At 34.7% G+C, this 27,311-nt stretch overlaps 2 protein-coding genes across 10 annotated transcripts in view; one reads left to right on the top strand and one right to left on the bottom strand.

The window, feature by feature from the left end:
- Positions 1 to 209: 209 nt before the first annotated feature.
- LOC133197462 (thymidylate kinase-like) lies at positions 210 to 9,116 on the bottom strand. The gene is made up of 5 exons (XM_061333517.1): positions 8,834 to 9,116; positions 6,540 to 6,648; positions 6,032 to 6,122; positions 1,415 to 1,603; positions 210 to 1,214 (listed from the first exon to the last, which is right to left on the bottom strand). The coding sequence occupies exons 1-5, from the start codon at positions 8,988 to 8,990 to the stop codon at positions 1,101 to 1,103; spliced, it is 660 nt and encodes a 219-aa protein (XP_061189501.1). The 5' UTR covers positions 8,991 to 9,116; the 3' UTR covers positions 210 to 1,100.
- A 3,239-nt stretch (positions 9,117 to 12,355) lies between these two features.
- The window catches only part of LOC133197455 (serine/threonine-protein kinase 25-like), a 32,266-nt gene continuing 17,310 nt past the window's right edge, over positions 12,356 to 27,311 (top strand). For 8 of the 9 annotated variants that reach the window (XM_061333509.1, XM_061333506.1, XM_061333510.1 and 5 more), the window contains exons 1-6: positions 12,356 to 12,616; positions 22,318 to 22,554; positions 23,466 to 23,631; positions 25,691 to 25,848; positions 26,138 to 26,323; positions 26,801 to 26,943. In XM_061333509.1, coding sequence (XP_061189493.1) covers positions 12,602 to 12,616; positions 22,318 to 22,554; positions 23,466 to 23,631; positions 25,691 to 25,848; positions 26,138 to 26,323; positions 26,801 to 26,943 — 905 coding nt within the window. In that variant the 5' untranslated portion in view covers positions 12,356 to 12,601. Of the gene's footprint in view, positions 12,617 to 22,317; positions 22,555 to 22,911; positions 22,936 to 23,059; positions 23,074 to 23,465; positions 23,632 to 25,690; positions 25,849 to 26,137; positions 26,324 to 26,800; positions 26,944 to 27,311 lie in introns of all 9 variants that reach the window. The other variant, XM_061333502.1, reaches the window with a different exon arrangement.

Below are 27,311 nucleotides of genomic sequence, written 5' to 3'. Positions count from 1 at the left end.
AAATTTTTTAATATTGTATATATATTTTTAATATTGTATAGATTTGTGATACAAATATCAACTTTTTGAGATCTTGGATTCAAATTATTATGGTCTGTGCATAAGGAGAATTATATAAATTTTATATTCGACATGTAATTTGCTTATAAAATATGTGGAAAGCTTCGCCATTCAGTACACCATAACAAAGACAAGGGGAGGTCAAAACGTTAAGTTGGGAATTTTATTTTGAATTACGTCACAAACGCTGAACGCTATGCAAGTGCAATGTATGTCACAAGCAAAAATCAATGCTCACACAGAACAATTAAACGTTAACGGTAGTTGCTATTGGAATGGTTCTTCTATTAATTCTAACTTACCCGAAGAATAATACAGGGATTTTGGAATATAAATAACATTTGCAGATAAGGCAGTGACTTAAAAAATGTAAATATGAGCACTGAATTATTTTTTATGAAAGACGTAGTCTTGTAACTGCAACAGTGTGTGCAAACCAATTTTCATAATGCCCTGATGCGCATTACTCAATTTGTTTGTACACACCGTTGCAATTATCAGACCACATCTTTCAAAAAATAATAATTCAATGCTTATATATATATACATATATATATATATATATATATATATATATATATATATATATATATATATATATATATATATCCCTTTGTAGATATTAGGCAGTGATTTACAATTTTTAAAACTTGCATCATCGTGAGGACAATTTTGCAGAAATCTAATAGAAAGATCATGAAATTTAATGTCCCTTACAGACATGATTGTGTAGTTAATATTGTATATATATTTTTAATATTGTATAGATTTGTGATACAAATATCAACTTTTTGAGATCTTGGATTCAAATAGTATGGGGAATTTTTACAGGGTATTAGCCTGCTTTGCAATCCCATCAATTTTACAATTAAATATTAATTAAATTAAATGCTTGATTTTCTTGGAACATAATAACTGAAGTCTACAACAAATCATGCATACTGGAACAAAAAAAAATTATTTGAACTCATAGTGGGTTATAAAATGAGGTAAATCTTATTCTGTCTTTTATTTTCCAGACTTATGGTCCTTTTAGAGTCTTAGTCACACCACAGTTTCTTTAAAGGCGCCTCCCCCATACAGGATATGAGGTTTAAAACAATGTCTGTCAGCTCAGCTGATAAATCATCTTCTGTTTTGTCAGCATCAATTTCCTGTCCAAAAAAAAAAAAAATTAATAAAATTAATCATCGTTGTTGCAAACGAAATAAATTTTCCTCCATCACACTTTTTTTTAGATCCGGCCACCACAACATATCATTGACTGTAAGAGCTTCCTTGGCCATAATTTTTTTGCATTCATTTGTAAGATTTTTTCTATCAGTATTTAATAAGAAGTTGATGATTCATGTACCTGCCAGTAGGGTTCCTTCAGTTGTTGGAAGTTGTTCGCCACTTTGACCTGGAAGTCTGTCTGTTCGTATCTCTCACTGCCGAACGTTCCCCGCTTGGCTGCGGCCTCGGGACTCAGGTTAAGATACAAAACCAGATCAGGACGAGGCAACCCAAGGTCCGGTTGTTTACACCAGTCAATCGTAAAACCCTGAAAACCGAAACTCACCATTACATTGACACCAATAAATAGAAAAGCCCTAGAAAAGTTGACAACTTAATTGTTACTGAACACTGGTACCTCTCCTATAAAAAAACAAGAGGCCCAAGGGCCTTGAATCACTCTTCTGATAAACTGTACAACCTATCACTTCTATTTGAAGCCTCTAAGTATCCTGTATATTTAGATAAACCCTTGAAATTCCAATTCACACTCCGAGAACCCAAGATGATTCTAAGCCAACTAGTACCTGAGAGTTGGTCATGGTGACCTTCTTATCACTTGTCATTCTCTGAGGACCCATCAACTAAGTTTGATGATTCTAAGCCCAGGGCTCTACATTAACGCTTGTCCGCAAGTCCGGTACCAGTGAAAAAATGACGTCGAAGAAGAAAAACAATTTCAAAAGATCATTTTGAATTTGAAGATAGCAATAAGTCAAGTGAGTGACTCAGGAGAAACAATAAAAAAATAGTTTTAAACAAAATATCACAATTACAGTTTGGGGCCTTATGTCATGGTCCGAATGAAGCAGGGTTCGAATTGACCAGACACCGTCGAACATGTTCATGCTAAATTCTTTTCAGTCAGTTGAAGAACTATGAAGGATTTCATGAATTTATATAATATTTTTTCTAATTGCCAATGTCAAAGCGTTGTATTAGTGATTGCATCTAAACTACAACCAAGACTGTTCTGTTACAATTACGATCGAGTTACGATCGGGCGTGGTATACGGTATACTGGGAAATGGAGGAAATAGAGAAATACAGTAATACTGGTCAATATCATCGGTTTTTAGGATAGAGTTGGTTAGAAGATTGTATAAGTAAAGCTAAGATTTAGAAATTCAATCTTTTTAGTCTTGTAGTATTCGTGTTTATGTAATTTTGTAATTATTTTACCTCCTGTTGTGTTGTTTATGTTACACGGTTATCGTTCCGAAATGTTATTCATGTCATTTAACGCACCCTTTCTGTAGAAATTCATCCGCAACAACCATCACGTTTTTCTTGTGTGAGAATAAAACATAATATTGTTGTTTTGCAATAGAATTAATTGCAGATATAATTGATGCAATTTTATTTTCAAGCTATTATTCATTTTGAGCGTTTTCAAAGAAATTGGTTTATAGCTATTGCTATTTTCTATTGCGGATGCATTGACTGACACATTCGGTCGCGTACATATCTGGTCGCGATTTCATACTGGGCGCTTGCTAGATGACGTTCGAGCTCCAAGAGCTCGACGTCATAAAAATTACGGACAACTGAATATTGCTGGGCACTTGTCCGATTGGACAAGTGCATTTTAATGTAAAGGAGTCTCTAAATAATAAAAAGAACGACTGTTGATAGTTTCAAGACGGAAGCTGTACATAAAAACCTGACTTCAGTTCACATTCGATCGGAATCGAAGTTCACTAATTGCATACTACTGAAAAGGCATGAAACTTACGAACTTCACAAAGTTTGGATTCTGTTTGATGTTGACAGGTTCACTTGTTGTTGTCAGATAAAATTTCGTTTTATGTGTTTGTTGTATTTATCAATAACATCACGAATAAATCAAGCACGTCATGTGTAATGGACTTTATTTTAGTTTTCACTTTTCAAGTTGACAGTTTTAGATCTTTATTGAAAAATTTTCGGACAAGTGAAGTTGATGTTCGGACAAGTAAATGTCTTGGTCATTTGTCCGAATGGACAAGTAGGGAAAAAAGTTAATGTCGAGCCTTGAAGCCAATTAATACCTAAAATATTTTTTAAAATTATAAACATAAAATTTTATAAGTAGGTCAAAGTGACCTACTTTTCAGTTAATGTACTCCAAGGACCCAAAATGCATCAACTGACAAAGTTTGATGATTCTAAGCCAATTAGTACCCAAAATATTTAATTAAAGTCATAAATTTTCAAAAGTAGGTCACGGTGACCTACTTTTCAGTTGTTGTACTCCGAGGACCCAAGATACATTGACTGACAAAGTTTGATTATTCTAAGCCAATTAGTACCCAAAATATTTAATTAAAGCCATAAATTTTCAAAAGTAGGTCATGGTGACCTAGTTTTCAGTCAACCTACTCCCAGGACCCAAGATGCATCAACTGACAAAGTTTGATGATTCTAAGCCAATTAGTATCCGAAATATTTAATTAAAGCCATAAATTTTCATAAATAGGTCACCGTGACCTACTTTTTAGCTGTTGTACTCCGAGGACCCAAGATGCATCAACTGACAAAGTTTGATGATTCTAAGCCAATTAGTACCTGAAATATTTAATTATAGTCATATAAATTGAAAAGTAGGTCAAGGTGACCTACTTTTCAGTTGACCTTTTTTGAGGACCCAAGATGCATCAACTTACAAAGTTTTATGATCATAGGCCTTAAAATGTCCAAATTATGCCTCTAAAACGCTTTGAAATCGAATGCATGCAAAGTTCAAAAAGTAGGTCACTGTAACCTACTTTATAATAAATATGTTTTATGGTCCTAAGATGCATCATCTTACAAGATTTAATGATTCTAAACCTCTCGGTATTCAAATTAATGACCTTAACTGTTTTGAAAAAGATTAGCCATAAAGTTCAAAAAATAGGTCAAGGTGGCCTACTTTTAGCTGATGTACTTAGAGGACCCAAGATACATCAACTGACAAAGTTTGATGATCATAGGTCTTAAATTGTTCAAAATATGCCTCTAAATCATTTTGAAAAAGAATGGTCGCAAAATTTAAAAAGTATGTCACTGTGACCTACGATATGATGTCCTTAGATGCATCAACTGACAAGATTTGATGATCCTAGTCCTCATAGTAAGCAAAATATCAACATTTTAATAAAATATAATTTTTGGTCAACTTTGAAGTGACCTTGAGACCACGTCCTTTGCCCCAGGGTGATGCCTTGAACAATTTTTAATCTACAACATATCCTCATCTTTTTGTGTAAGTTTGGTGATAATCTGCCTAGTGGTTCTTGAGAAGAAGATTTTTTAGCAACCAGTACTTTTGTTTCTATTTTCCTAATTATCTCCCCTTGTTTAAGGGTCACAACCCTAGTTTTAGTATAAAAGGGAGCTCTTGGGCCAAGGATACCCTGTGACAAATTTGACAATAATTGGCCAAGGGGTTCTTGAGTTATGGCCCATATTCTAAAAAGTTTACGCACACCGCACAAATGGCCATAGCATTAGCTCTTTGAGCCTTTGGTTCAGAAGAGCTAAAAAGGTCAGTTTTATCTTCTTTTTTTTCCCTTTTTCGCTAATACTGTCTTTTACTACTGTAGTAAATACAGTGTATGTCAAAGAATGTAAAAGATCATGAAGTTTGAATTATAGATGTTTAACATTTCATACTGAAATCATATGCTAATAATTTCTATCCTGCCTGCATGTCGTGCCTGAAATATCAAAAACCAGAGGAAGACAAGAAGAAATCCATAATGATATTTATAGGTTATTGACTGAATATCAGGAAATATGCCAATCCAAGGTCTTTGTGTGGTAAAGTGGACTGAGCTTGTGAACTCCCACTACTGTACAGTATTTAGTCATTTACCTCAACCCATTGAATAATTCCCATCTCTCTGATTGGCTGAGATCCAACAATGTTAGAAAAATACTACGTTATATTGACCTGCACGTGACCTTCCAGGTCAATGTAAGGAATTATTTCCAGGTCAATATAAGGAATTATTTATTCTACATTGGACCAAAAATAGATAATCATATAATAAAACAGTCATTGCTGTTTTTTGAGGTCAATACGATGATTTAGACACCTTCGAAGTACAATATTCACCTCGCCCTTCAGGCTCGGTGAATATTGTACTCCTCAGGTGTCTAAATCATCGTATTGACCTAAAAAACAGCTATAACTGTATATTATTAAATATTTAAATCCAAATATATTTTTCCCTACTCATATGAATAGATTCTCTGTATTTCTGGTAAAAACATCCATACAACATTAATAATGGGCACTTGTGACTTCAAATATATGTCTGTGACATCATTGAGAATGGAGAGATTGATAAATATACTGTGATGTCACAACTGCATAAGTAGTCCCCAGGCATTACGGTGCACGTGTGGACTGATATGGCTCTGTAAGCATGGTAAGAGCCCAGGATGTTTATATAATTTATTGAGAAATATATCAAAATATGTAATAATATACATTTATTGACTTAGTTCTGGGATACCTTTTTTTGTTGAGCCTTAGTCTATGCTGGTAAGCAAAAGGCAACAGTTTGGTTTGAAGGTTCAAAAAATGTATTCTATCTCAGAATTACAATGTAAGTCAATAAATAATTTATATAATGATCCTGTATGATAACACACCTAAGTTGAGGATCACCAAATACAAATTGTTTAAACATGAAAAAGGGCATAGTTGCCCATCCTAAGGCTCTACCTGTTTGGCAGCAGTAAATGCGACACCTGAGAAAGCGTATCTGTCTACAATCAGAGTGGTGCCAGACTCCAGGAGCTTCTTCATCTTGGGACTGAAAAATAACAATTATCATACAGTCAGGTAGTAACATTTTGTCACAATCAGAGTTTGTGATAGACTCGTAATTATGATGGTGACTTTAAACAGCATAACAATTTGAACATGATACTCAGTGGCAGATTTATACTTTTAGAGGGGGCTTGGGACTCCCATTTTGTGACCAACAATTTAGTAAAACTATGAAAATGAGTAATTATTAATTGTTTTGCCCCCCTGGGCCCCCCAAAACTAAGGGCCTTAAGGCACCCCTGAGACCCCCCCCCCCATTTACCCTTTTAAAGAATCAAAGATCTGTCACTGTTACTGAAATCCAGGTTGGAACATAATATTGAGTGGAGGAATGATTTGACAGACCGAAAAAGTCATCAAATTTTATTACTGGTCACTAAAGATAAATAGAGCTACATACACTAGCTCCCATCGATTGGCTGAAAACAGCAAATGAACAGCATGGTCCTCAATTTCCTGTTTGTTTCCAAGGTAACCATTAATCATTTGACCAATAGCAGTAGTTCTGTCTGCAATTAATAGAAGAACAGTTGAAATACATTTTTATATTCAGTTATGATTATATTATTTCAAACATAAGCAAGAGTTTCGTTAAATGTGTGCTCATACATGCATGTTATATCATATATAATAAAATGAAAACCACCATTCAACATATTGACATCCACTGGCAAAGAAACCATTGCTTCTAAGTTATAATATTCACAGAGGTCAGAGGAAAGACACACAATTTATTCAATTCTGAATTTTCTCATTTTTATTCAAATTTTCATCTAGTTTAAAATTAAAGCTGCACATTTTGTTTCAGAAAACACTGAGACAGAACACAGATTTGCCTATGTACCAAATTTATACACAGTATCAGATATATATCTTTAAAATCTCAGATCTATAGGCAAACTTGTGCTCAATGTCAGTCGAAGTAAAAAGTCTCAAATTTGATGAAATTCCATCAAAAATGAGGAAATTTGGTAAAATGTTCTACAAGTCACCCTCTCAAGAACTTAACCTATAATATTATTTTTAATCAAAATTATTGCTTGTTTTAAAACAACTGTTATTTAAAGTTCTCAATTGCAAACTATCAACATTTTAACTGTGTCTTGATGTTTTTGATTTTTATAACAAATACAGCCATTGCTCAAATTCAGCCATTGCTATACCTTGTCCTTTGGATGAGTATTTCTGAAGAAAAATTTAAAAAGTCTACAGACGGGAGTCCAGTGGACTTTCACTCAGTGTTTGGAAGACCTCGACTTTGCTGATGACCTATGCCTTATGTCCCAAAAGTATGAGCATATGCAACTCAAGACAGATAGGCTTGCCAAAAAAGCAGCAAAGACAGGTCTTCGTGTCAACATTGACAAGACAGAGGTAATGCGACTCCACAACAAACAGCAAACACCAATTATGCTTGGGGAGCATAACCTGAAAGACATAGACACCTTTACATACTTAGGCAGCATTGTCTCAGCCACTGATGGAACAGATGAAGACATACAAGCAAGGATTAATATAGATAGAATGTTCTATCGTTAAAATGATAAATGTCCTACGAACCCAGTTTAATGATAGAATGCGGTCCGTGTATTGCCAATGTAGCAAAGAAAATACTGGAGATAACTCTAACTCAGTGCATACACTATGAAAAAACCTGAGAGTTCCGAATGTCAACATGGTGTGTAAATTTGAAACGAGTAAAAAACGTTGGTGAAAAAGTGTTGAATTCTTCCATTATACGGATTAAATATTTAGATGTAAGGTACTTACAGTCTCAGAAAGGTTTGTTATGGTTAATTTAACTGTTATTTTCAATGCAACTTCATTAATTTTCTCCAAAATTGTTTTGGAGCAATTCTGCAATTTTCTGCTACATTACGGGTATATGGGAGGCATTCTAACTGTGGTGAGGGGCTGTCCCGAGACACAGTTGGATTATTCTAACATGTCTAACTAGGATTAATAAAGCGAGACACGCCTTCATCACCCTCAAGCCTGTGTGGAGATCAACAGCACTGTCCACACGCATTAAAAACTCTGTATATAACAGTAATGTTAAGTCTGTGCTCCTCTATGGTACCGAAACATGGAGAGTCACCAACACCACCTCCAACAAACTACAAACCTTCACAAACAGATGTTTGCGCCACATAGTGACATACTAAACATCAGGTGGCAAGAAAAGATCAGCAATAAGAGCCTGTGGAAAGCAACAAATCAAGACCCGATCACTCAGCAAATAGCCCGTAGAAAGTGGCGGTGAATTGGGCATACCCTCAGAAAACCAACGGGAGACATTACACACCACACTCTCGAGTGGAACCCCCAAGGCAAATGTTGGGTTGGGCATCCCAGGACAACTTTATCGAAGGTCATGCGAAGAGGAAATCAGACAGTGTGGACAGAGCTGGGAACAACTGAAAAAGGCTGCTCAAAACAGATTGCGCTGGAGGACTGTTGCTGAGGCCTTATGTTCCACCAGGAACCAAAAGGAACTATATGATAACAAACAAAGAACGACAGAAAGGCAGGCGGAATCGAGACAATATTTAATCTGTCCGGTACAGCTCACTCGAGCCGAGTATAACACTCAACGCCTTGATTGAACTATTAAAAGCATTTGGCTCAGGTGAGCTAAAAAATATAGAATAAGGAAGAGCCCTCTAAGCAGCGACGAACAACTTTAATACACACCTGGAAATCGAAATGGCTGGACGGGTATATTCTTTTGTCGTAAACATTCCAACAGTCGTTTACATTGCGTTGTTTTTCCACTGTGGTCACATCCCTCTAACACGACCAGTGCCCCTCTACCCGCCATTCTATGTGACCCGAAATAGCGCGCAAACATAAAATGTCGTGAGGGCAATAAAGAGAATATCAAACTGTTATCTTACTTTCCATGTGGTTTGACTACCCCCTTTACACAAAGATAACACAATGTAAACATGGTAAAGACTTTAAGAGTAAGACTCGAGTTGAAAAAATAATTTACATCGGGATCAAGATTTGCCCTGCACGGTAACCAGGGAGTTCGTCTCTAAGCAAGTTTGGAACAAGAGATTTCTTTTCAAATTTGGGAAAAAATATGATTTTTTTAAAATTTCAGATTAAATCTTGGCCATGAATTAATTTAAAAATATTATAAAATATCCTATAAACCAGTCACTGTGGTATGCAAATACTGAATCTCAGACTGAAGAATTTAAATTAAATTTAAACTCAAATTATACGCCATGTTATTCTAAAGTTATATTCCAATATTAAGCATAAATAAAATAAAATAAAATAAATCAAATTAAAATAAAATAAATAGATAAATAAGGTCCTTCGAGTTAGGAAAAAATAAGAGGATGAATCGAAGACCTAAAAATGTAAATGGAGTAAGAAAAGAACGATTAAACTTGATATTTCCACAGGTGCTTGAGAACAGAACCCCCCCCCCCCCTTTCGATATAAACCCCGGGCCGTTTCGACTTTTTTTTCCATAAATTATTTTTCATTGTCAAATTTATGATATTTGTGGTGATCCATACCATCAATTCGAAAAATTACCTAAAAACATTTCATAAAAAATTCTGGCCACTCTATCATGTCTATATAATTATGTAGATCGAGTGGGTAGAAATTTTTATAAAATGTTTGTTTTAGGTGATTTTTCGAATCGATGGTATGGATTATATCACAAATATGACATTAAAAGATAATTTATGAGGAAAAAAGTCAAAACGACCCCGGGGTCTATATGGGGGTGGGGGTTGCCACTTGGAGGGGGGGGGGGTCCTATCCTCAAGCACCTACTGACATATCACCTTTTGGTCTTGAAACCAATATGAATCGAGTCCTTCTTCAGTTATAGAGAGATTCATCACCTTAATATTCATTGCAAACGCTCAAAGGGATATCACCTAAAAACAAATTTTTGTAATGCATGTACATGTACATGTTTATAAATTTCTGATCTAGACCTTTGGCCTTTTAATCTCAAAATCACTGGTGGTCGTTTTTAAGTGTGGAGTTATTATTTAAATTTCATTGCTAAAGCTAAAGGATTTTCTCTCTCTAGATATCTTCCGGAAACTAAGAAGCACTGTAATTTTTGTTGCGCGGCAATTCATGCTTTGATGCGGGGTGTGTCCTAATATAATTAAATTCAAAACTGAAAGTTTTTAAATTCAAATTTTAAAATAAAGTGCTCTGCATTAAATATTACCAATAATTATCATTTTATTTTTATTTCCTGGAAATAGGGTGTTTACTTCATGACCGGAGGGCCTGGGTTCGATTCTCGTTTGCTGCGCCTATACGTGGGTAGTGACTGATCCTTTGCCAAGCGCCCGACATTAGAAGTGAAAGTCACGGGTCTCTTGGATGAGACCTTAAAAACCGAGGCCCTGTGTCACGGTAGGCGTTGGCACGATAAAAACCCTCACTGTTCAATGGCTATCTCCCTTGCAGAGTTGTCGTTCGTTCCTCTCTCATACACATGCGCCAATGCATGGTAGAGAGTGACTCGATCAATGGCATTAGTTCAGAGTATAGTTCTTAATTTTAAGCCCTTCAATATGAGTTAAAAATTCTTGATTGGGACGTTAAACAACGAATCAATCAATCCTGGGTATAGGGTATTATATACCATTTTCATGTTTTGGTACTTTGAAGGGGAGGGGGCTGAATATACGTTCATATTTTAAATGTCATATGAGGTGTAAAAAAAATGCGAATTAATCCCCGAAAAATAAAGCAGCTGGGCATCGTATACGAAAACTTAGAGCTGAGATAGGATGAGAAATTTGCCGATGCATACATGTAGTACAGTTTGCAAGTATCATTAAAAACTGTCAATGTCTACTAGATTCGATTGATACAAAAATGTATATGTTACGTCATAAAAAAAATACTAAAGAGATCGACGAATGAAAATCTATAGAGTCTAGAATCTAAATCTTTGTGTGAAATTCCTTTAAAGCGCTACTCCTACAGTTTTGGTCTGATTTTAACATAACTTGACACACAAGTAGACTTTACTAAGATACATAATATAGTGCATCGGTTTTTGATTTAGATGAACGGTGTTGCCACGGTTACTAAAAATATAAATTATTGTGAAATTACTTTAAAACGCTACTCCTCCTACAGTTTTAGTCTGCTTTTAATATAATTTGGCATACAAGAAGACTATGCTAAGTTACATAATTTAATGCATCGGTTTTTGGTTTCGATGCACGGTGTTGCCATGGTTATTAAAAATAGAAATTTCTGTGAAATTCATTTAAAACGCTACTCCTCCTACAATTTTGGTCTGATTTCAATCTAATTTGGCACACAATTAGAATACACTACGATAAATAATATTTCGGTTTTTGATTTCAGTGAAGTGTTGTCATGATTACTAAAAATAGAAATTTCTGTGAAATACTGTCAAAACGCTCCTCCTCCTACAGTTTTCGTTTGATTTCAATATAACTTGACACAAAAGTAGACTACGTTAAGATATTATTAATTCTATCTATTGTTGCATGTTGCAAAGTTTCAAATCCAAGTGCTACTTTTCCTTTAATTGTTTTACGTAAAGACCAGTAGAGCTGCAGTCTCATCAGAGACTTCTGATTGATATATGAGTTTACCTTGATGACTTATAGATCAAGTTTGCATTTTGTTCCGATTCGATAATTTTTGACAGAATTATGGCATTTTCAATTTTTCAACGGGAACCAGATTAAACTTGCTGGTAGGGGACTAGTATTGCTAATGCAATACTCTCAGATTTTGGTTGGTTTTTACAAATGTACCTTTGCAAATAATTTAGGTCTAGCTCAATTCGGTAATTTTTATTTTATTTTATAGAGTCTTTAAAAATTTCAGGCTTCCACAGACTAACTGAGCCGTTTTGCTATCGGTAGAATGTTGTCACGTTCGAGACACCATACATATTACCTTAATCTGTGTAATTTACACCCGGGGGTCTCCGTACAATTCATGTAGTACGAGATTTTTTTACCTGAGGGTCAAAGGTTAAATACCAGATATTCCTACGCAATACGAGAAGAAAAAAATGGGAAATATTTATCATAAACATTTTGTGTCAATTGTGAATAATAACGAAGATTTCTTGCAATCTTTATAGATTTCATTTAAAGGCTTAATATTACATCTTCAAATTGTCCTTCAATTATTACTTTGTACTATATTTTGTGCCCAACATTATTGAGAAAACCGGACACACCCTTGAAACAAGATGGCGGAGTATTTTGGTGAACTCGACCTGAAAAGTAGTTGAGAGAAACACATTGCTAGCAATGTACTGGAACTTAAAAACCAGGGAACTCTTGCATAAAATTTATCATAAGACACTGGAATGTTAAACTCAAACGAAATAGACAGCAAGTAAAGAAAAGTGACGGAAAAAGTTTGTAACTTTTGGGGCGACACTTGTCGTGATCTTCTCAAGTGTCAAACACCATGGCTCAACCACAGGTAAGAATGCAAGGTGCGCGGATCTGACCCCCTGCCCACGCCATCCCTAGCTATTTAAGTTTTTGATTGTGATATTTACATAATCACTTTCAAATTCCAACGTCAGTTCTCATATCAATCGACTAATCATTGTCATTCGGAACAGGTGTCCGTTCTTTGAACTAAATCTTTGGAATACCTCGGAAATATCCGTGTTGTCACCAGTCAGAATGACATGTAACTTTCTCCTTTCTTCTGGATACTTGTTTCATTGATGTTGTACACACACTACGTAGATGTAATGGCATGAAATTGCAGAATTTCAAAAAAGTTTCCAATGTTTTGATGTTTGCATCAGTTACTTGGCTGTGGTGTTAGTTTTTGGGGTACATGCTACCTATAGGCCTAGATGGTAAATATTGCTGTCTGTCGATAACAAGATGGGACCACTTGCCCAAATGGGATACAGAATTATATGTAATGGTTATAATATACCAGATGAAATATAATTTACAGAAAGTACAAAAAATTTACAAAATGTACAAAAAAGTTTTAGTGCAAAATATGAATAAAAAAAATATAGAGTTTGAAATATTGTAGGCCTAAATCCTCATCGCAACAACTTGTGGTAAACAAGTATTTTTCTGTATCCCTACTGTTTAGTTCATTGATCCCAAGGAAGATTCAAATCTTCTTACGGATCAATATCTCAACCATAGATCCTGTGTAAATGGAAAAAGTTGCTTTCCAAAAGTTTTTGCATTCAATGAACAGCGCTATGATATAAGTGTGCTTTTATATTTTTTTTTTTTTTTTCGAAATGGTGGTTGAAAACGGTGATGGACTTCATGTGAACAAACAATAAGTATCATATCAATTTTATTTTAAACTTAATTGGTGCTATGCTTCTTACACTTAATGACAGCTATAGATAAAAGGAATGGTTTGGAATCATAAACAGTTTTTGAGGAGTTCTGAGTAGAAATCAAGTTGAGATGTCTGAAATAATGCTGAAGAGCTCTTCAAGTCCAAATTTTTTTATTGTCTGTTGTGTAGAGTTTGTTTAATTTAAAGTCACATTTTTTTAATGACATTAATCAATTTAATGTCAAGGTACACACAATTATACCTTTTTCCAATGTGTAATCCCAAGTAATTTTGATAACCTCCATGTATGTGGAGATTGCCATCTTGAAAAACTGTTCAATTTTTTTGGCTAAAATGTTACAAAATGCCCAGCCATAAAGAGATTTCTTTATTTGTAACATATTTTTTTGCATACATATTTTTCTGCATTTATGTTACCATTTAAAAGTCAAAAAGTTCCATCTGCATAATATATGTAATACATCCAACACACCATAATCTGTACCCTAGCTCTCTGACAAAAAGGGCATATGTACAGAGAAGGTACGATTCTTTTGATGTCCTGACCTCCATACATATACATACACACTATTTATATACATGCATAAAAATCACATTTGCAGACAAGGCAGAGAGCTAAAAAATGTAAATATTTATAGGCATTGAATTTTTATTTTTTGAAAGGTGTAGGCTCAGAACTGCAACGGTGTGTGCAAGCAAATTTTCATAATTCGCTAACACCCATTTCTCAATTTGATTGCACACACATTGCAGTTACGAGACTACAGTCTACATCTTTCAAAAATATAGTAATTCAATGCTTAATTAGGTCCCTGCTTTAATTAAAATTATTCATTATGTCATTTAAAACATTTTTATTTGATGATTCGGTCTGTACTCAGAGTTTCCATAAACCATTGGTCTCATTTTCATGTGTTGTTCCTCCCTGGTTAATGCTATGTTGTGTATTGTATCAGATTTATTGTCAGATCTGAACAAATATGATGATTTATTTGAACCCTCTGTTAATCTTGTTTGAGGATATTGACCAAGTCCTTTTTGTCACCCTCCGTTTTCTATTGTCAATACTGTTATCTGTGTCATGTGTATCTTGTCTGTCATGTTTCAAGATTATCAATATTTTTTTGAAGTACTTTTATGATAACATGAATTACTTCATCTTTAAATTTAATATTTGTACCAATTCATCTGATAACCCATGGGTGGACGTGAATTGGGGTTGGAGGTAGGGCTGTCACAGTTCCAAAATTTTTTGGGTCGGGTCGGTTCTGTAAATTTTCGGTTTGGTTTCGGGTTTTTCGGGTCGGTTATTTACATCTATTTTAAACCTTAATTTTATGAATTTAACTTGAAAAATCTTTATTTGTTACATTAAATTTACATTGAAAACAAGTCTTAACCGTGCGAACGTCTAGACATCGGTGACTTGGCCTACTATTAGCCACAACCTGACCATTCCTGCTCGTTTTGATAATTATCTAATACTTCCATGACAAGTGTTTTGTCATGGAATGAAGTAGATTTCAGTTGTGATGTTTATTTATCACTGTTATAGTCATCATTCCTTTGATTTCGACGCCATTTTTTGTATTGAACAGACTCTAATATATAAACCAGACCCGAACCGAAATCTGGAAAAATGGAACCGGAACCAAACTGAACAACTTGGACCATGGTTCTCGGTTATTTCGGGTACTCGTGATAGCCCAAATTGGAGGTGGGGTTTTATTTTACAAATTTATTTAAGAGATAAATAGGATGGGAAGGGAGCTTGAACAATGTTGAATGAAATAGCGATTTACAATCATGTCTTGAAACTAAAGTTTTACTTCTGATATTTTGGCAATATAATTGTTGATGTACCCTTTTCCCACGTGGGATTAATTTATGCAATGTACATGGTCAGATTTATCGCAGAAATTTGTCTCAGCGTACTTATATTTTATTTAAGATGTTATTACAATGTCAATCCACGAAATCCACTTAATTTTATACTCGTGGATTGAACTTTCCACTTGTGGACGTTGATTCGACCTAATTATGACCCCCTGTGGAAGAAGGTACCTTTACCATATTTACAGTATCTCATTGTAAGATTTTGTCACAATAATGAAGCTATAAATTCAATTCTTACACACTTCTGTAACGTCATTCTCTTGTGAACTTTGCAAGATTGTTTTAAGTCAAGGTTTTATGTACACTAAACATTTGTTTATACTTAATATATATTCTGTAAAGATTCAGATTGTATGCAATAAGCCTCCTATTTTTCTAATGCATTTGAACGTAATGAATTTGGTCCTAAATAAATCCCCTTCCCCAAGCTAGAGAAATGGTGGGGGTATAAAACATAATTTGCACAAGTATCTAGCAATATAGCTGTATGATTATCTCACAAATACAGTTATTTGACATATACCATGGCACTCATATTTCTTTAGTGGGAAGTTATTCTAGATATGATATGCTAAATCTATCTTCTTTGATATCAGATATCGAAACAGCATTGTAAACTGATAATAAATTTTAAAGTTAGGAAACCTAGAGCATGTAGATTGTCCCAGTGACATTGTAAATCACTGACTGATATTGGAGTCATTTTAACAACGAGGAAGTGAACTCAGGTACATGTACTGCATTATAAATATAGGATTGAAGTCATATTACTGAATCATACTAGTATAATGTCAAATTTAACATCACAGGTAACTGTGGTAAAGTCAGAGAGGTAAACTGGAGAAGGCTATCCATGGTGTAGAAGAAATCGTGGTCATGGCTGAAACTTTAAAGCAGCTCGTGAATTCGTCTTTGTAACGTTCTCAGGAATAAACGTGTACACTGTTTTATTATATTTGTATGGTTTGAACCTCAAAACTTTAATTTTTGAGCTTAACCCACTAAACCAAGTGGGCATCTGCTGCAGTTGTAAGAAATACAGTAAACCCTGGTATTCTAATCTAAATACGTAAGTGATTCATTGTTAGCCCACATAGTCTTCCATGACTGCCTATCTATTTGTTAATATTATTTATTACATTTTCAACAGTGAAATACTGTGATTTATTCATTGAATAAAAGTGACATTCTCTCACAGTGTGAAAGGATACCAAAGTGATATTCTCTCACTGTGTGAAAGGATATCAAAGAAAGTAGAAATGATTTCTGGTCTGTCATAAGATAGAAATAGTAACTAAACCATCTTAATAGAGACTAAAACTGTAAATTTTCTCTCAAATGTATTGCTAAAAACAATTTTACAATGTTTTCAATCTCACAATTCCTAAGCTATGACGTCTCAGCCACTCAACTATGACGTCACAGCCTACAACACTGTGTTAAGAAAAGACAGAGGCAAAGAAAAATCAAAGAAAATGTAATAAACAGAAAATTCAATGTTTTGTTGTTGGATATGAAATTTATTTCACTCGTGAGACAGGATTTTTTGATATTTTCACTCGTGCTTCGCACTCGTGAAAATATCAAAAAATTCTGTCCCACTCGTGAAATAAATTCCATATCCAACAACAAAACATTGAATATCCTCTATATATACAGTTAATTCTTGAATTTGACTTTCATCAAAATAAAAAAAAAATTGAGAAAGCAATCACTGCATGCATTGCCACCAATGCTGAAATATTTCCTGAAAGTTTTTTCCGATTTGACATTGATGCTTGTGTGCAATATATAGACTCCAAGGAGACTGAAGGAGGCATAATGGAAATGAATTAGCTTATATTTCAGTTCAGTAGCAGGATTAAAATTCAGAAAATAAAATTCTGAGTTGTTTTTAAAAGTTACTAGGGGAACAGTGCATCTAAAATTTATGACCAATTTAAATTTGTAACTCGGGGAAGTATAATCAAATGTTTGGACAATGCCTTAATAAAATTTACTTGTAAAATCCCCAGCTGTTGACTGTTGCTTTGTTGGCAAGCATGCATTCAATAAATAAAAAAAAATCTGCTACCCATCAAGCACAGGGCTGTGTTATTGATAAAAAAGAATTAATCACAACGCTGTTACTGTAGTTTGGTTCTTAGAAAAATAATCTTAGCAGGATAGTTTGAAATCGTGACAAAGTTTGAATGATATTAACCACAGTCTTATGTTGGGTCTCGGCATGCTCAATAATTGTCGTCATAGCGAGAGGGTTACAGAGGATAACATAACTTCTGTCTGAACGATTCATCTACTTCCTTCCTGGTGGAAAGGGGAAAAAAAAGAGTACCTTTATTATCATACATCGTACAAAAATTTCATATCAGGGTGAATCTGAATGAAATATTTGTAGCTCACCTGAGCCAAAGGCTCAAGTGAGCATTCTAATCAAAATTTGCCCGTTGTCTGCCATCATTGTTGTTGTATACTTTTCACAATTTCATCTTCTCCAAGACCACTGGACCAATTTCAACCAAACTTGGCACAGAGTATCCTTGGGTAAAGGGGATTCAAGTTTATTCACATGCAGGGCCACACCCTCTCCCAAGGGAAAATTGGATGGGGTCATTTGAAAATCTGATGATGATCAAGAACCACTGGGCCAGAAAAGATGAAACTAATCTGGAAGCTTCCTGACAGAATATAGATTCAAATTTGTTCAAATCATGACCTCTTGGGGTAGATTGGGTCCACAATGGGTGATCAAAGTTTTACATGGAAAATATAGGAAAAATCTTTAAAAATCTTTTTCTCAAGAACAGTAAAGCCATGATTGGTGATATTTATATGGAATAGGGATGGGTATTGCCAAAAAAATTGTATCGCGATATATCACAATCTTTCTAAAAAATATCATGATAATATCATATGACACAGATATTTTTACAAATAATTTTTCTATTATTTTATTTTCATAATGTTTCTAACAAATATAGTGTAAAAATATAACTTCACTTTTGAAATTTTTTTCTATATATTAATTAAGCATGTTTGGATGCTAGGATCCTGTTGTTTTACTCTACGTTTTACAACATTTTTCATGATTCCTATAACTGTACTTCACATATGCTTCAAGAGTTTGAACAAAAAAAATTAATTAATCCTGAAATTAAAAATTACAAACTAAATACTGGTATTTCAGTCTTCGAATCACGATATGTATCACGCAATAAAAAATCATGATATACTGGTATACCAATAAAGTCGCACATCCCTAATATGGAAGCATCCTCAGGTGGTGTAAATTCAAGTTTGTTCAAATCGTGACCCGTGGGAGTAGGGAGTGGCCACAATTAGGGCTGTGTCAATATATTGATTAATCAATACGTATCGAATATTCAGGAATGTATCGTATCGAAAAATAACTTCCAATACGTATCGGGCAGGCAGTTTTTCTTATAATTCTGTTAAAAAGTTTGGAATTTCAGTCACCAAAGGTTAATTTTAACTGTTTTGAATTCAAAATGATCAATAGTGAAATAAACATTAAGGAGATAGCACATCCTAAATAACTTTTACAAAATACATAGACAACTATATTTTAACATGTTAGTTTTACAATCATTAAAAGTTTGAATTTGAAGTGTACTTTGTAAAGCAGTGAGACATGAACTTCCAATTCGGTAATAAAACACCCAGTTTTTATCAAATCTATGGATTAAATGATATACAAGACTTTTTTGATAGACTTGTTAAAGAATCCAATATATCGCATATCGCTTTATTAGCTCTTCTGAGCCAAAGGCTCAAAGAGCTAATGCTATGGCCGTTTGTGCGGTGTGCGGCGTGCGGTGTGCGTAAACTTTTAGAATATGGGCCATAACTCAAGAACCCCTTGGCCAATTATTGTCAAATTTGTCACAGGGTATCCTTGGCCCAAGGGCTCCCTTTTATACTAAAACTAGGGTTGTGACCCTTTAACAAGGGGAGATAATTAGGAAAATAGAAACAAAAGTACTGGTTGCTTAAAAAAACTTCTTCTCAAGAACCACTGGGCAGATTATCACCAAACGTACACAAAAGGATGAGGATATGTTGTAGATTAAAATTTGCATGGGGATTTACCCTGGGGCAAAGGGCGTTGTCTCAAGGTCACTTCAAAGTTGACCAAAAATTACATTTTATTAAAATGTTGATATTTTGCTTACTATGAGGACTAGGATCATCAAATCTTGTCAGTTGATGCATCTAAGGACCTCATATCATGTTGACTCAAAAGTAGGTCACGGTGACCTACTTTTTAAATTTTGGGGCCATTCTTTTTCAAAATGATTTAGAGGCATATTTTGAGCAATTTAAGGCCTATGATCATCAAACCTTGTCAGTTGATGTATCTTGGGTCCTTGAAGTACGTCAACTAAAAAATAGGTCACCTTGACCTACTTTTTGAATTTTATGGCTAATCTTTATCAAAACAATTAAGGCCATTAATTCCAATACCAAAAGGTTTAGAATCATTAAAACTTGTAAGATGATGCATCTTGGGGCCATAAAACGTATTTATTAAAAAGTAGGTCACAGTGACCTACTTTTTGAACTTTGCAGGCATTCGATTTCAAAGCATTTTAGAGGCATAATTTGGACATTTTGAGGCCTATGATCATAAAACTTTGTAAGTTGATGCATCTTGGGTCCTCAAAAAACATCAACTGAAAAGTAGGTCACCGTGACCTACTTTTCAATTTATATGACTATAATTAAATATTTCAGGTACTAATTGACTTAGAATCATCAAACTTCGTCAGTTGATGCATCTTGGGTGTTCGGAGTAGGTCGACTGAAAAGTAGGTCACCGTGACCTACTTTTGAAAATTTATGGCTTTAATTAAATATTTCAGGTACTTATTGGCTTAGAATCATCAACTTTGTCATTTGATGCAGCTTGGGTCCTCTGAGTATGACAACTGTAAAGTAGGTCACAGTGACCTACTTTTGAAAATTTATGGCTTTAATTAAATATTTCAGGTACTTATTGGCTTAGAATCATCAAACTTTGTCAGTTGATGCATCTTGGGTCCTTGGAGTACGACAACTGAAAAGTAGGTCACTGTGACCTAGTTTTGAAATTTTATGGCTGTATTTAATATTTTTCGGGTACTATTTGGCTTAGAATCATTAAAATTTGTCAGTTGATGCATCTTGGGTCCTCGGAGTAGGTTGACTGAAAAGTAGGTCACCGTGACCTACTGTTGAAAATTTATGACTTCAGTCAAATATTTTGGGTACTAATTGGCTTAGAATCATCAAACTTTGTCAGTCGATGTATCTTGGGTGTTCGGAGTAGGTCGACTGAAAAGTAGGTCACTGTGACCTACTTTTGAAAATTTATGGCTTTAATTAAATATTTCAGGTACTAATTGGCTTAGAATCATCAAACTTTGTCAGTTAATGCATCTTGGGTCCTTGGAGTACAACAACTGAAAAGTAGGTCACTTTGACCTACTTATAAAATTTTATGGTTATAATTTAAAAAAAAAATTTTAGGTATTAATTGGCTTAGAATCATTAAACTTAGTTAATGGGTCCTCAGAGAATGACAAGTGATAAAAGCAGGTCACCATGACCAACTCTCAGGTACTAATTGGCTTAGAATCATCTTGGGTTCTCAGAATGTGAACTGGAATTTCAAGGGTTTATCTAAATATAAAGGATACTTAGAGGCTTCAAATAGAAGTGATAGGTTGTACAGTTTATCAGAAGAGCGATTCAAGGTCCTTGGGCCTCTTGTAAAATATTGTATCGTATCGTATCGAAATATTTTGCTCAATACACAGCCCTAGCCACAATGGGCAATCAACGTTTTACATAGGTATACATAAGAAAAATCTTGAAAAATCTTCAACTCAAGAACAGCAAAGACATGATTAGACATATTTATATGGAAGCATCATTGGGAAGTTTACATTCAAGTTTGTTCAAATCATGACCCCCATGGGTAGGGAGGGGCCACAATTGGTGATCAAAGTTTTTCATAGGAATACACACTAAAGATAAAAATTTATTAAGATAAATCATTAAAAATATTCTTTCCAAGAATAGCAAATCTATGATTAGTCATATTAATTCAGCAGCATCCTCAGGTAGTGTTCAAATTATGTTCCTGGAGGTAGGGAAGGCCACAATAGAAGATCTATCATATAGAAAAAAATCTTCTAAAACCATGATTAGTCAAAGAAATATGGAAGCATCCTCAGTGTAAATTCAAGTGGGGGGGGGGGGGGGGGATGCGATCACTTATAGATGTTTTAATCTTTTCAAAACAAAACTGATTTCTGCTTTTTCCTAGACATTGTGCTCAGGAGAGCAATGTGGCCCATGGGCCTCTTGTTGAATGAATATTTTTTTCAGTTATTTTTTTTTTTTAGTTAGCTTTTAATATAGCTTATAGTATACCAGGGTAAACCTAAAAAAAATACTTCAAAAAATATTCTGTCTTTTCTGCTTTTAACATGTTTAACATGCTTAGAGTCTTCTGTACATTATGTTTTATCCTAATATGGCCACTAAACAAAGAGTTATGGCCTTATATAAGACCCCCCCCCCCCCCCCCCCCCCCGAACTTCATGTTCCATATTATTATGTAAAATCACACTGGAACTTCTGGAACTTCTTAGATGCATATGAGGAATAATTAAAAAAAAAGAGTTTTTATTCATTGAATTTTAAGTCTTTCATGTGCCTCTTTTTTAATACTTGGCAATTTAACCAGATATTAATCCATGAACAGGAAAGAAGAGGCCATATTGTGTATGCATGATAAAATACACTGATCATTTCTTAAATGGATGTTCAGTGATGTTATTTTTCTTGATACACGGTTTTTTGGCTTTTGTCAGTTATTAATGCAGTTTCCTTTAACATGATTGTTGATTAATGTTATGAATATTTTTCAGCGGCGGGGGATGCAGATTGACCCAGAGATATGCTTCACCAAGATGGACAAGATTGGGAAGGGGTCTTTTGGGGAAGTTTACAAAGGTCTAGACAACGAGACGAAGAAAGTTGTGGCCATCAAAATCATCGATCTGGAGGAGGCAGAGGATGAAATCGAGGATATTCAGCAGGAGATCATGGTTCTGTCCCAGTGTGACAGTCCCTACGTCACCAAGTACTACGGCTCCTACCTCAAGGTAAGTGTAAAACTAGGTCAAGGTCAGACAGTCCCTACGTCACAAGTACTACTGCTCCTACCTCAAGGTCAGTATAAAACTAGGTCAGACAGTCCCTATGTCACCAAGTACAACGGCTCCTACCTTAAGGTCAGTATAAAACCAGGTCAAAGTCAAACAGTCCCTACGTCACCAAGTACTACGGTTTCTACCTCAAGGTCAGTATAAAACTAGGTCAAAGTCAGACAGTCCCTACGTCAAGAAGTACAAATGCTCATACCTCAAAGTCAGTATAAAAACAGGTCAGACAGTCTCTACATCACCAATACTACGACTCCTACCTCAAGGTCAGTATAAAACTAGGTCAAGGTCAGACAGTTCCCTACGTCACCAAGTACTATGGTTCCTACCTCAAGGTCAGTATAAAACTAGGTCAGACAGTCCCTGCGTCACAAAGTACTATGGTTCCTACTTCATGGTCAGTTTAAAACTAGGTCAGACAGTCCCTAAGTCACCAAGTACTAAGGCTCCTACCTCAAGGTCAGTTTAAAACTAGGTCAGACAGTCCCTATGTCACCAAGTACCAAGGCTTCTACCTCAAGGTCAGTATAAAACCAGGTCAAGGTCAGTCATTCCCAACAGCAGTAAATATTCTTACCTCAAGGTCAGTATTAAACCAGGACAAGGTCAGACAGTCCTTACATCACCAAGTACTTTCAAGATCATTGTTGTTTCAGGTCATACTCAGATATTAATTAAAGATTAAAAATGATCAAGTTTGTTTTGATCACTTAAATTGACTCGAAATTTAAGTCAAGTTTGTGATTAAACCTTAATAAAATTCAGAGTAACACAGTGTCTTCTATAAAGTTATGAAGCACAAATTACATGTATAGACATGGATGTTTTTATAGGGATTTGTTTATATCCAGGGTTCCAAGTTATGGATCATCATGGAGTACTTGGGGGGAGGTTCGGCTTTAGATCTGATGAAAGCAGGACCTTTCTCTGAGAATGACATTGCCATCATCTTACGAGAAATCCTCAAAGGACTGGACTACCTACATTCTGAGAGGAAGCTACATAGAGATATCAAAGGTAAAAAAAATATATCAAAGGTTGTCAGTATTGTCTGAAGTTACAGAGAGATATCAGAGGTTAGAAAGATATATCAAATGTTCAGTTAGTATTGTCTGAAGTTACACAGAGATATCAGAGGTTAGAAAGATATATCAAATATTCAGTCAGTATTGTCTGAAGTTACACAGAGATATCAGAGGTTAGAAAGATATATCAAATATTCAGTCAGTATTGTCTGAAGTTACACAGAGATATCAGAGGTTAGAAAGATATATCAAATATTCAGTCAGTATTGTCTGAAGTTACACAGAGATATCAGAGGTTAGAAAGATGTACCAAAGATTGTTAGTATTGTGTGAAGCTTCAGGGCTTTCAAAAAAGATTAGAAACAGGCAGTACTTTAACCAAAATAGGAGGAACCTTGTGGAAGCACTTGGACAGTAACACTTGAGCCTTTCCAGTCAGACATCAAATACAGTTGAACTTTGGTATCTCGAATACTGATATCTCTAATTCCATGGATATGTCGAAGTGATTTGGAAGTCCCAACCACTTATTCTTTAAGTATTTTACCCTGGATATCTGGAATACTTCAATGTCTTAAAGTTTTTTCTTAGTCCCATCGAGTTTGAGAAAACAAACTGAATTCTACTGTATTGTCACTTGGGTGAATAAGTTCCTTGGAAAATAGTTATGTAACATTGGGGACTTACTTGATTATTAAGTCGTTATTACTGTAAAATCTCATATTTTTGTGAGGTCAGATTTTTGTGGTTTGAGGAGGATACCGTGAAATCATTTTAATTTGCTGGGTGGTCAATGTTTGGTAATTTCATGGGTAACTCTTTTATACAGAAATATCAATGGATCAATACATGACAAAATAATCATTTGTGGGGATGTAAATTCATGAGTTAGGGTGACCCACAAAATCCAAGAACATTAGTCCCCCCCCCCCCCCCCCACGAACAATAAAGATTCCAGTGTATTGATTCATGGGGATTTGATTTTCATGGATGAAGAAAAAACGTAATACTGTTGTTTGAAAATTTTAACAGTTTATAGAGGACATGAATTTGAGTGTCTATACCATAAAAAAACAATTAAACTCCTTGAAAATCTGTGATTTTACAGTATGTAATTAATATGACCCTTGCCATTATTTTATTACACTTTTCACAGAAGCTATAGTTGATAGTTGTAAGTAAGGCTTTTATCTGATGTGATGTATCACTCAGGACAGCTTCCTGTTTGTTGATTATGTTGTTTATAATTTATGGATATATTTATATGAAAAAAAATGCACTAAAATTGAAACTGAAACCGTGGCCTGTTGGTACTTTTACCAATCTTCCTGTTAGTGAAAATTCAATGTTAGATGCCTATTTAGCTCACCTGAACTGAAGTTGAACTTATCCTGTAGTAATTATTGCTGTGAACATTAAATTACAGAATATGGACCACGTATCAAGAACCACTCAGCCAATATTCATTAAATTTTCAAAGTAACCTTGAACCAAGAGCTCTTATTAGTGGTTAAACACAGGGAAATCATTTAAGGATTATAAAAATAAGCTATTGGTGCTAAGGGATATTCTGATAAAAAAAACCCATCTGTCAGTTTGTGCGTCTTGGAGCTCCGAACATGTAGTATATAAACTGTGATTTTTTGTCTGTTTGTATTTAAGTGACCATTTCAAGGCCTTGGGAGACCCTTGTGTATACCCTTGGCTTTTGAATTTCCTGTTTTCCAAATAGATGTGATCTTAGTATGAAATTCATGTAGTGTTAGAGAGGTGTCTGCTTATATTGAAGAGTGTGGCAAATATGGTACAACTATTTACAGTGTACTAAATTATAATTAGTTATAAGTACATACATATAAATTTTAATTGATGTAATAACATGCACAGGTTAACAACAGAAGTGTATGATTTTATTAAATAGAGCTACATTTGTCCTATAATATGAATACTCAGATCACCAAACTAGTCTAATTATGTTATTACTTAGCAATCGTTTACCGTAATTGTCTAAGGTATACTTGACAGATCTACTTCTCTTTTCCTACCTACAGCTGCCAATGTCTTGCTGTCAGAAATGGGGGATGTTAAACTGGCTGACTTTGGAGTTGCTGGTCAGCTGACTAACACGACTAACAAACGGAACACATTTGTTGGGACCCCGTTCTGGATGGCCCCCGAGGTTATCAAACAGTCAGCGTACGACACCAAGGTAAATATCTGCTTCTTCATCTATTGTGTTTAATATGCATTTAATTTTTTTTTTTTGATGTTCTGCTAAATTGATTTCAATTAATGTTTGTTACAGTAGTAAATTGCAAATAAATGTGTAACATATGGAAAGTTGGGTACAAATAAATTAATCAGTTTTATTAATATCTAGTCACTGATTGACAATGAATCTAACAGTAAAGTTATAATTTTTATAGAACTAAGGGAAGAGATTTTATTTCTAAACATAAATACTGGAAGTTTTGGATATAAATGAGATCTAATTTCAGGCTGACATATGGAGTTTGGGTATCACTGCTATAGAGCTGGCCAAGGGGGAACCCCCCAACTCTGACCTCCATCCAATGAGAGTCCTGTTCCTGATCCCTAAAAATAACCCTCCACAGCTGACGGGGAACTTCTCCAAACTGTTCAAGGAGTTTGTGGAGTTGTGCCTTAATAAGGACCCTAACAATGTGAGTACATACGTACTAAGGTCTTGTCATTTCCACATTTCCTCATGAAATGAGTTACATATAGATCTGTATTGTGAGGGAGTACATGTAGCAAGTTTTTATCATTCCCACATACATGTAGTGTGGTCTTGTGCTCTCGAGGATTATCCACCGAACTACCAGTGTTAAGATCTCACTTGTTGATTTTATTGATATGTAAAGTCAGAGCATTCAAGATCATGATATAGATTTTAAAGCTGATGATCTACAGGCTTTGATGTTTAAGTTTGACTTATGGCTTTTTAAGCATAAAAAAATAAAACAAGTATTTTTGCAAAGCATTTACAGAAGAATTATTTTGAAAAAAAAAAAAATGACTGCTGTTTCAGTCCTTTTTTTTTCACAGTAAAGAAACAAGCTGTAGTTCTTTGTTAATATACTGATGTCTTTACCTGCTAGTTTGACATATTGAAATGAATATATATGTTGTATTATCAGAGGCCCTCAGCAAAGGAACTGTTAAGACACCCATTCATCAGGAGGGCCAGAAAAACAACATATCTACAAGAATTAATAGACAGATATCAGAGGTGGAAACAGGAGAAGGGGAACGACTCTGACTCGGACTCCGAGAGTGATGAGTAAGTTACTGTGTTTGGTATCCAGGGGAAGAATGGGTTATATTTATTTTCCTTTTTAAAAGATCAAGAGCATCTGTATTGGTAATGACTTATCTGTTTATCCTTCTGACTTGTTACTAAGTTTAAAGTTCATTGACCTTCTGATAAGAGAGATAACTCTAAAAGGAAAACATGTCTATTGATCCTTTATAAAATTGTCTAGATAAAAAGCTCATTTCTGCCACATTTTGTCCTGCAAGGTATGCTGGAATTCCTAGCATTTTAGTAACAAATAAGATTTGTTTTTGAAAATCATCAGTGTTTAGGCAAAAAATTGTATGAGTGAACTGAGGGATGACCTTTAAGTAGGAAGAAAAGATTGTATACGT

This window comes from Saccostrea echinata, unplaced genomic scaffold (genome assembly GCF_033153115.1).
Source record: "Saccostrea echinata isolate AGI-Se365-2 ecotype Australia unplaced genomic scaffold, CSIRO_AGI_Sech_v1 ptg000030l, whole genome shotgun sequence".
Lineage (NCBI taxonomy): Eukaryota > Metazoa > Mollusca > Bivalvia > Ostreida > Ostreidae > Saccostrea > Saccostrea echinata.
This window is presented reverse-complemented; position numbering and strand designations above follow the sequence as displayed.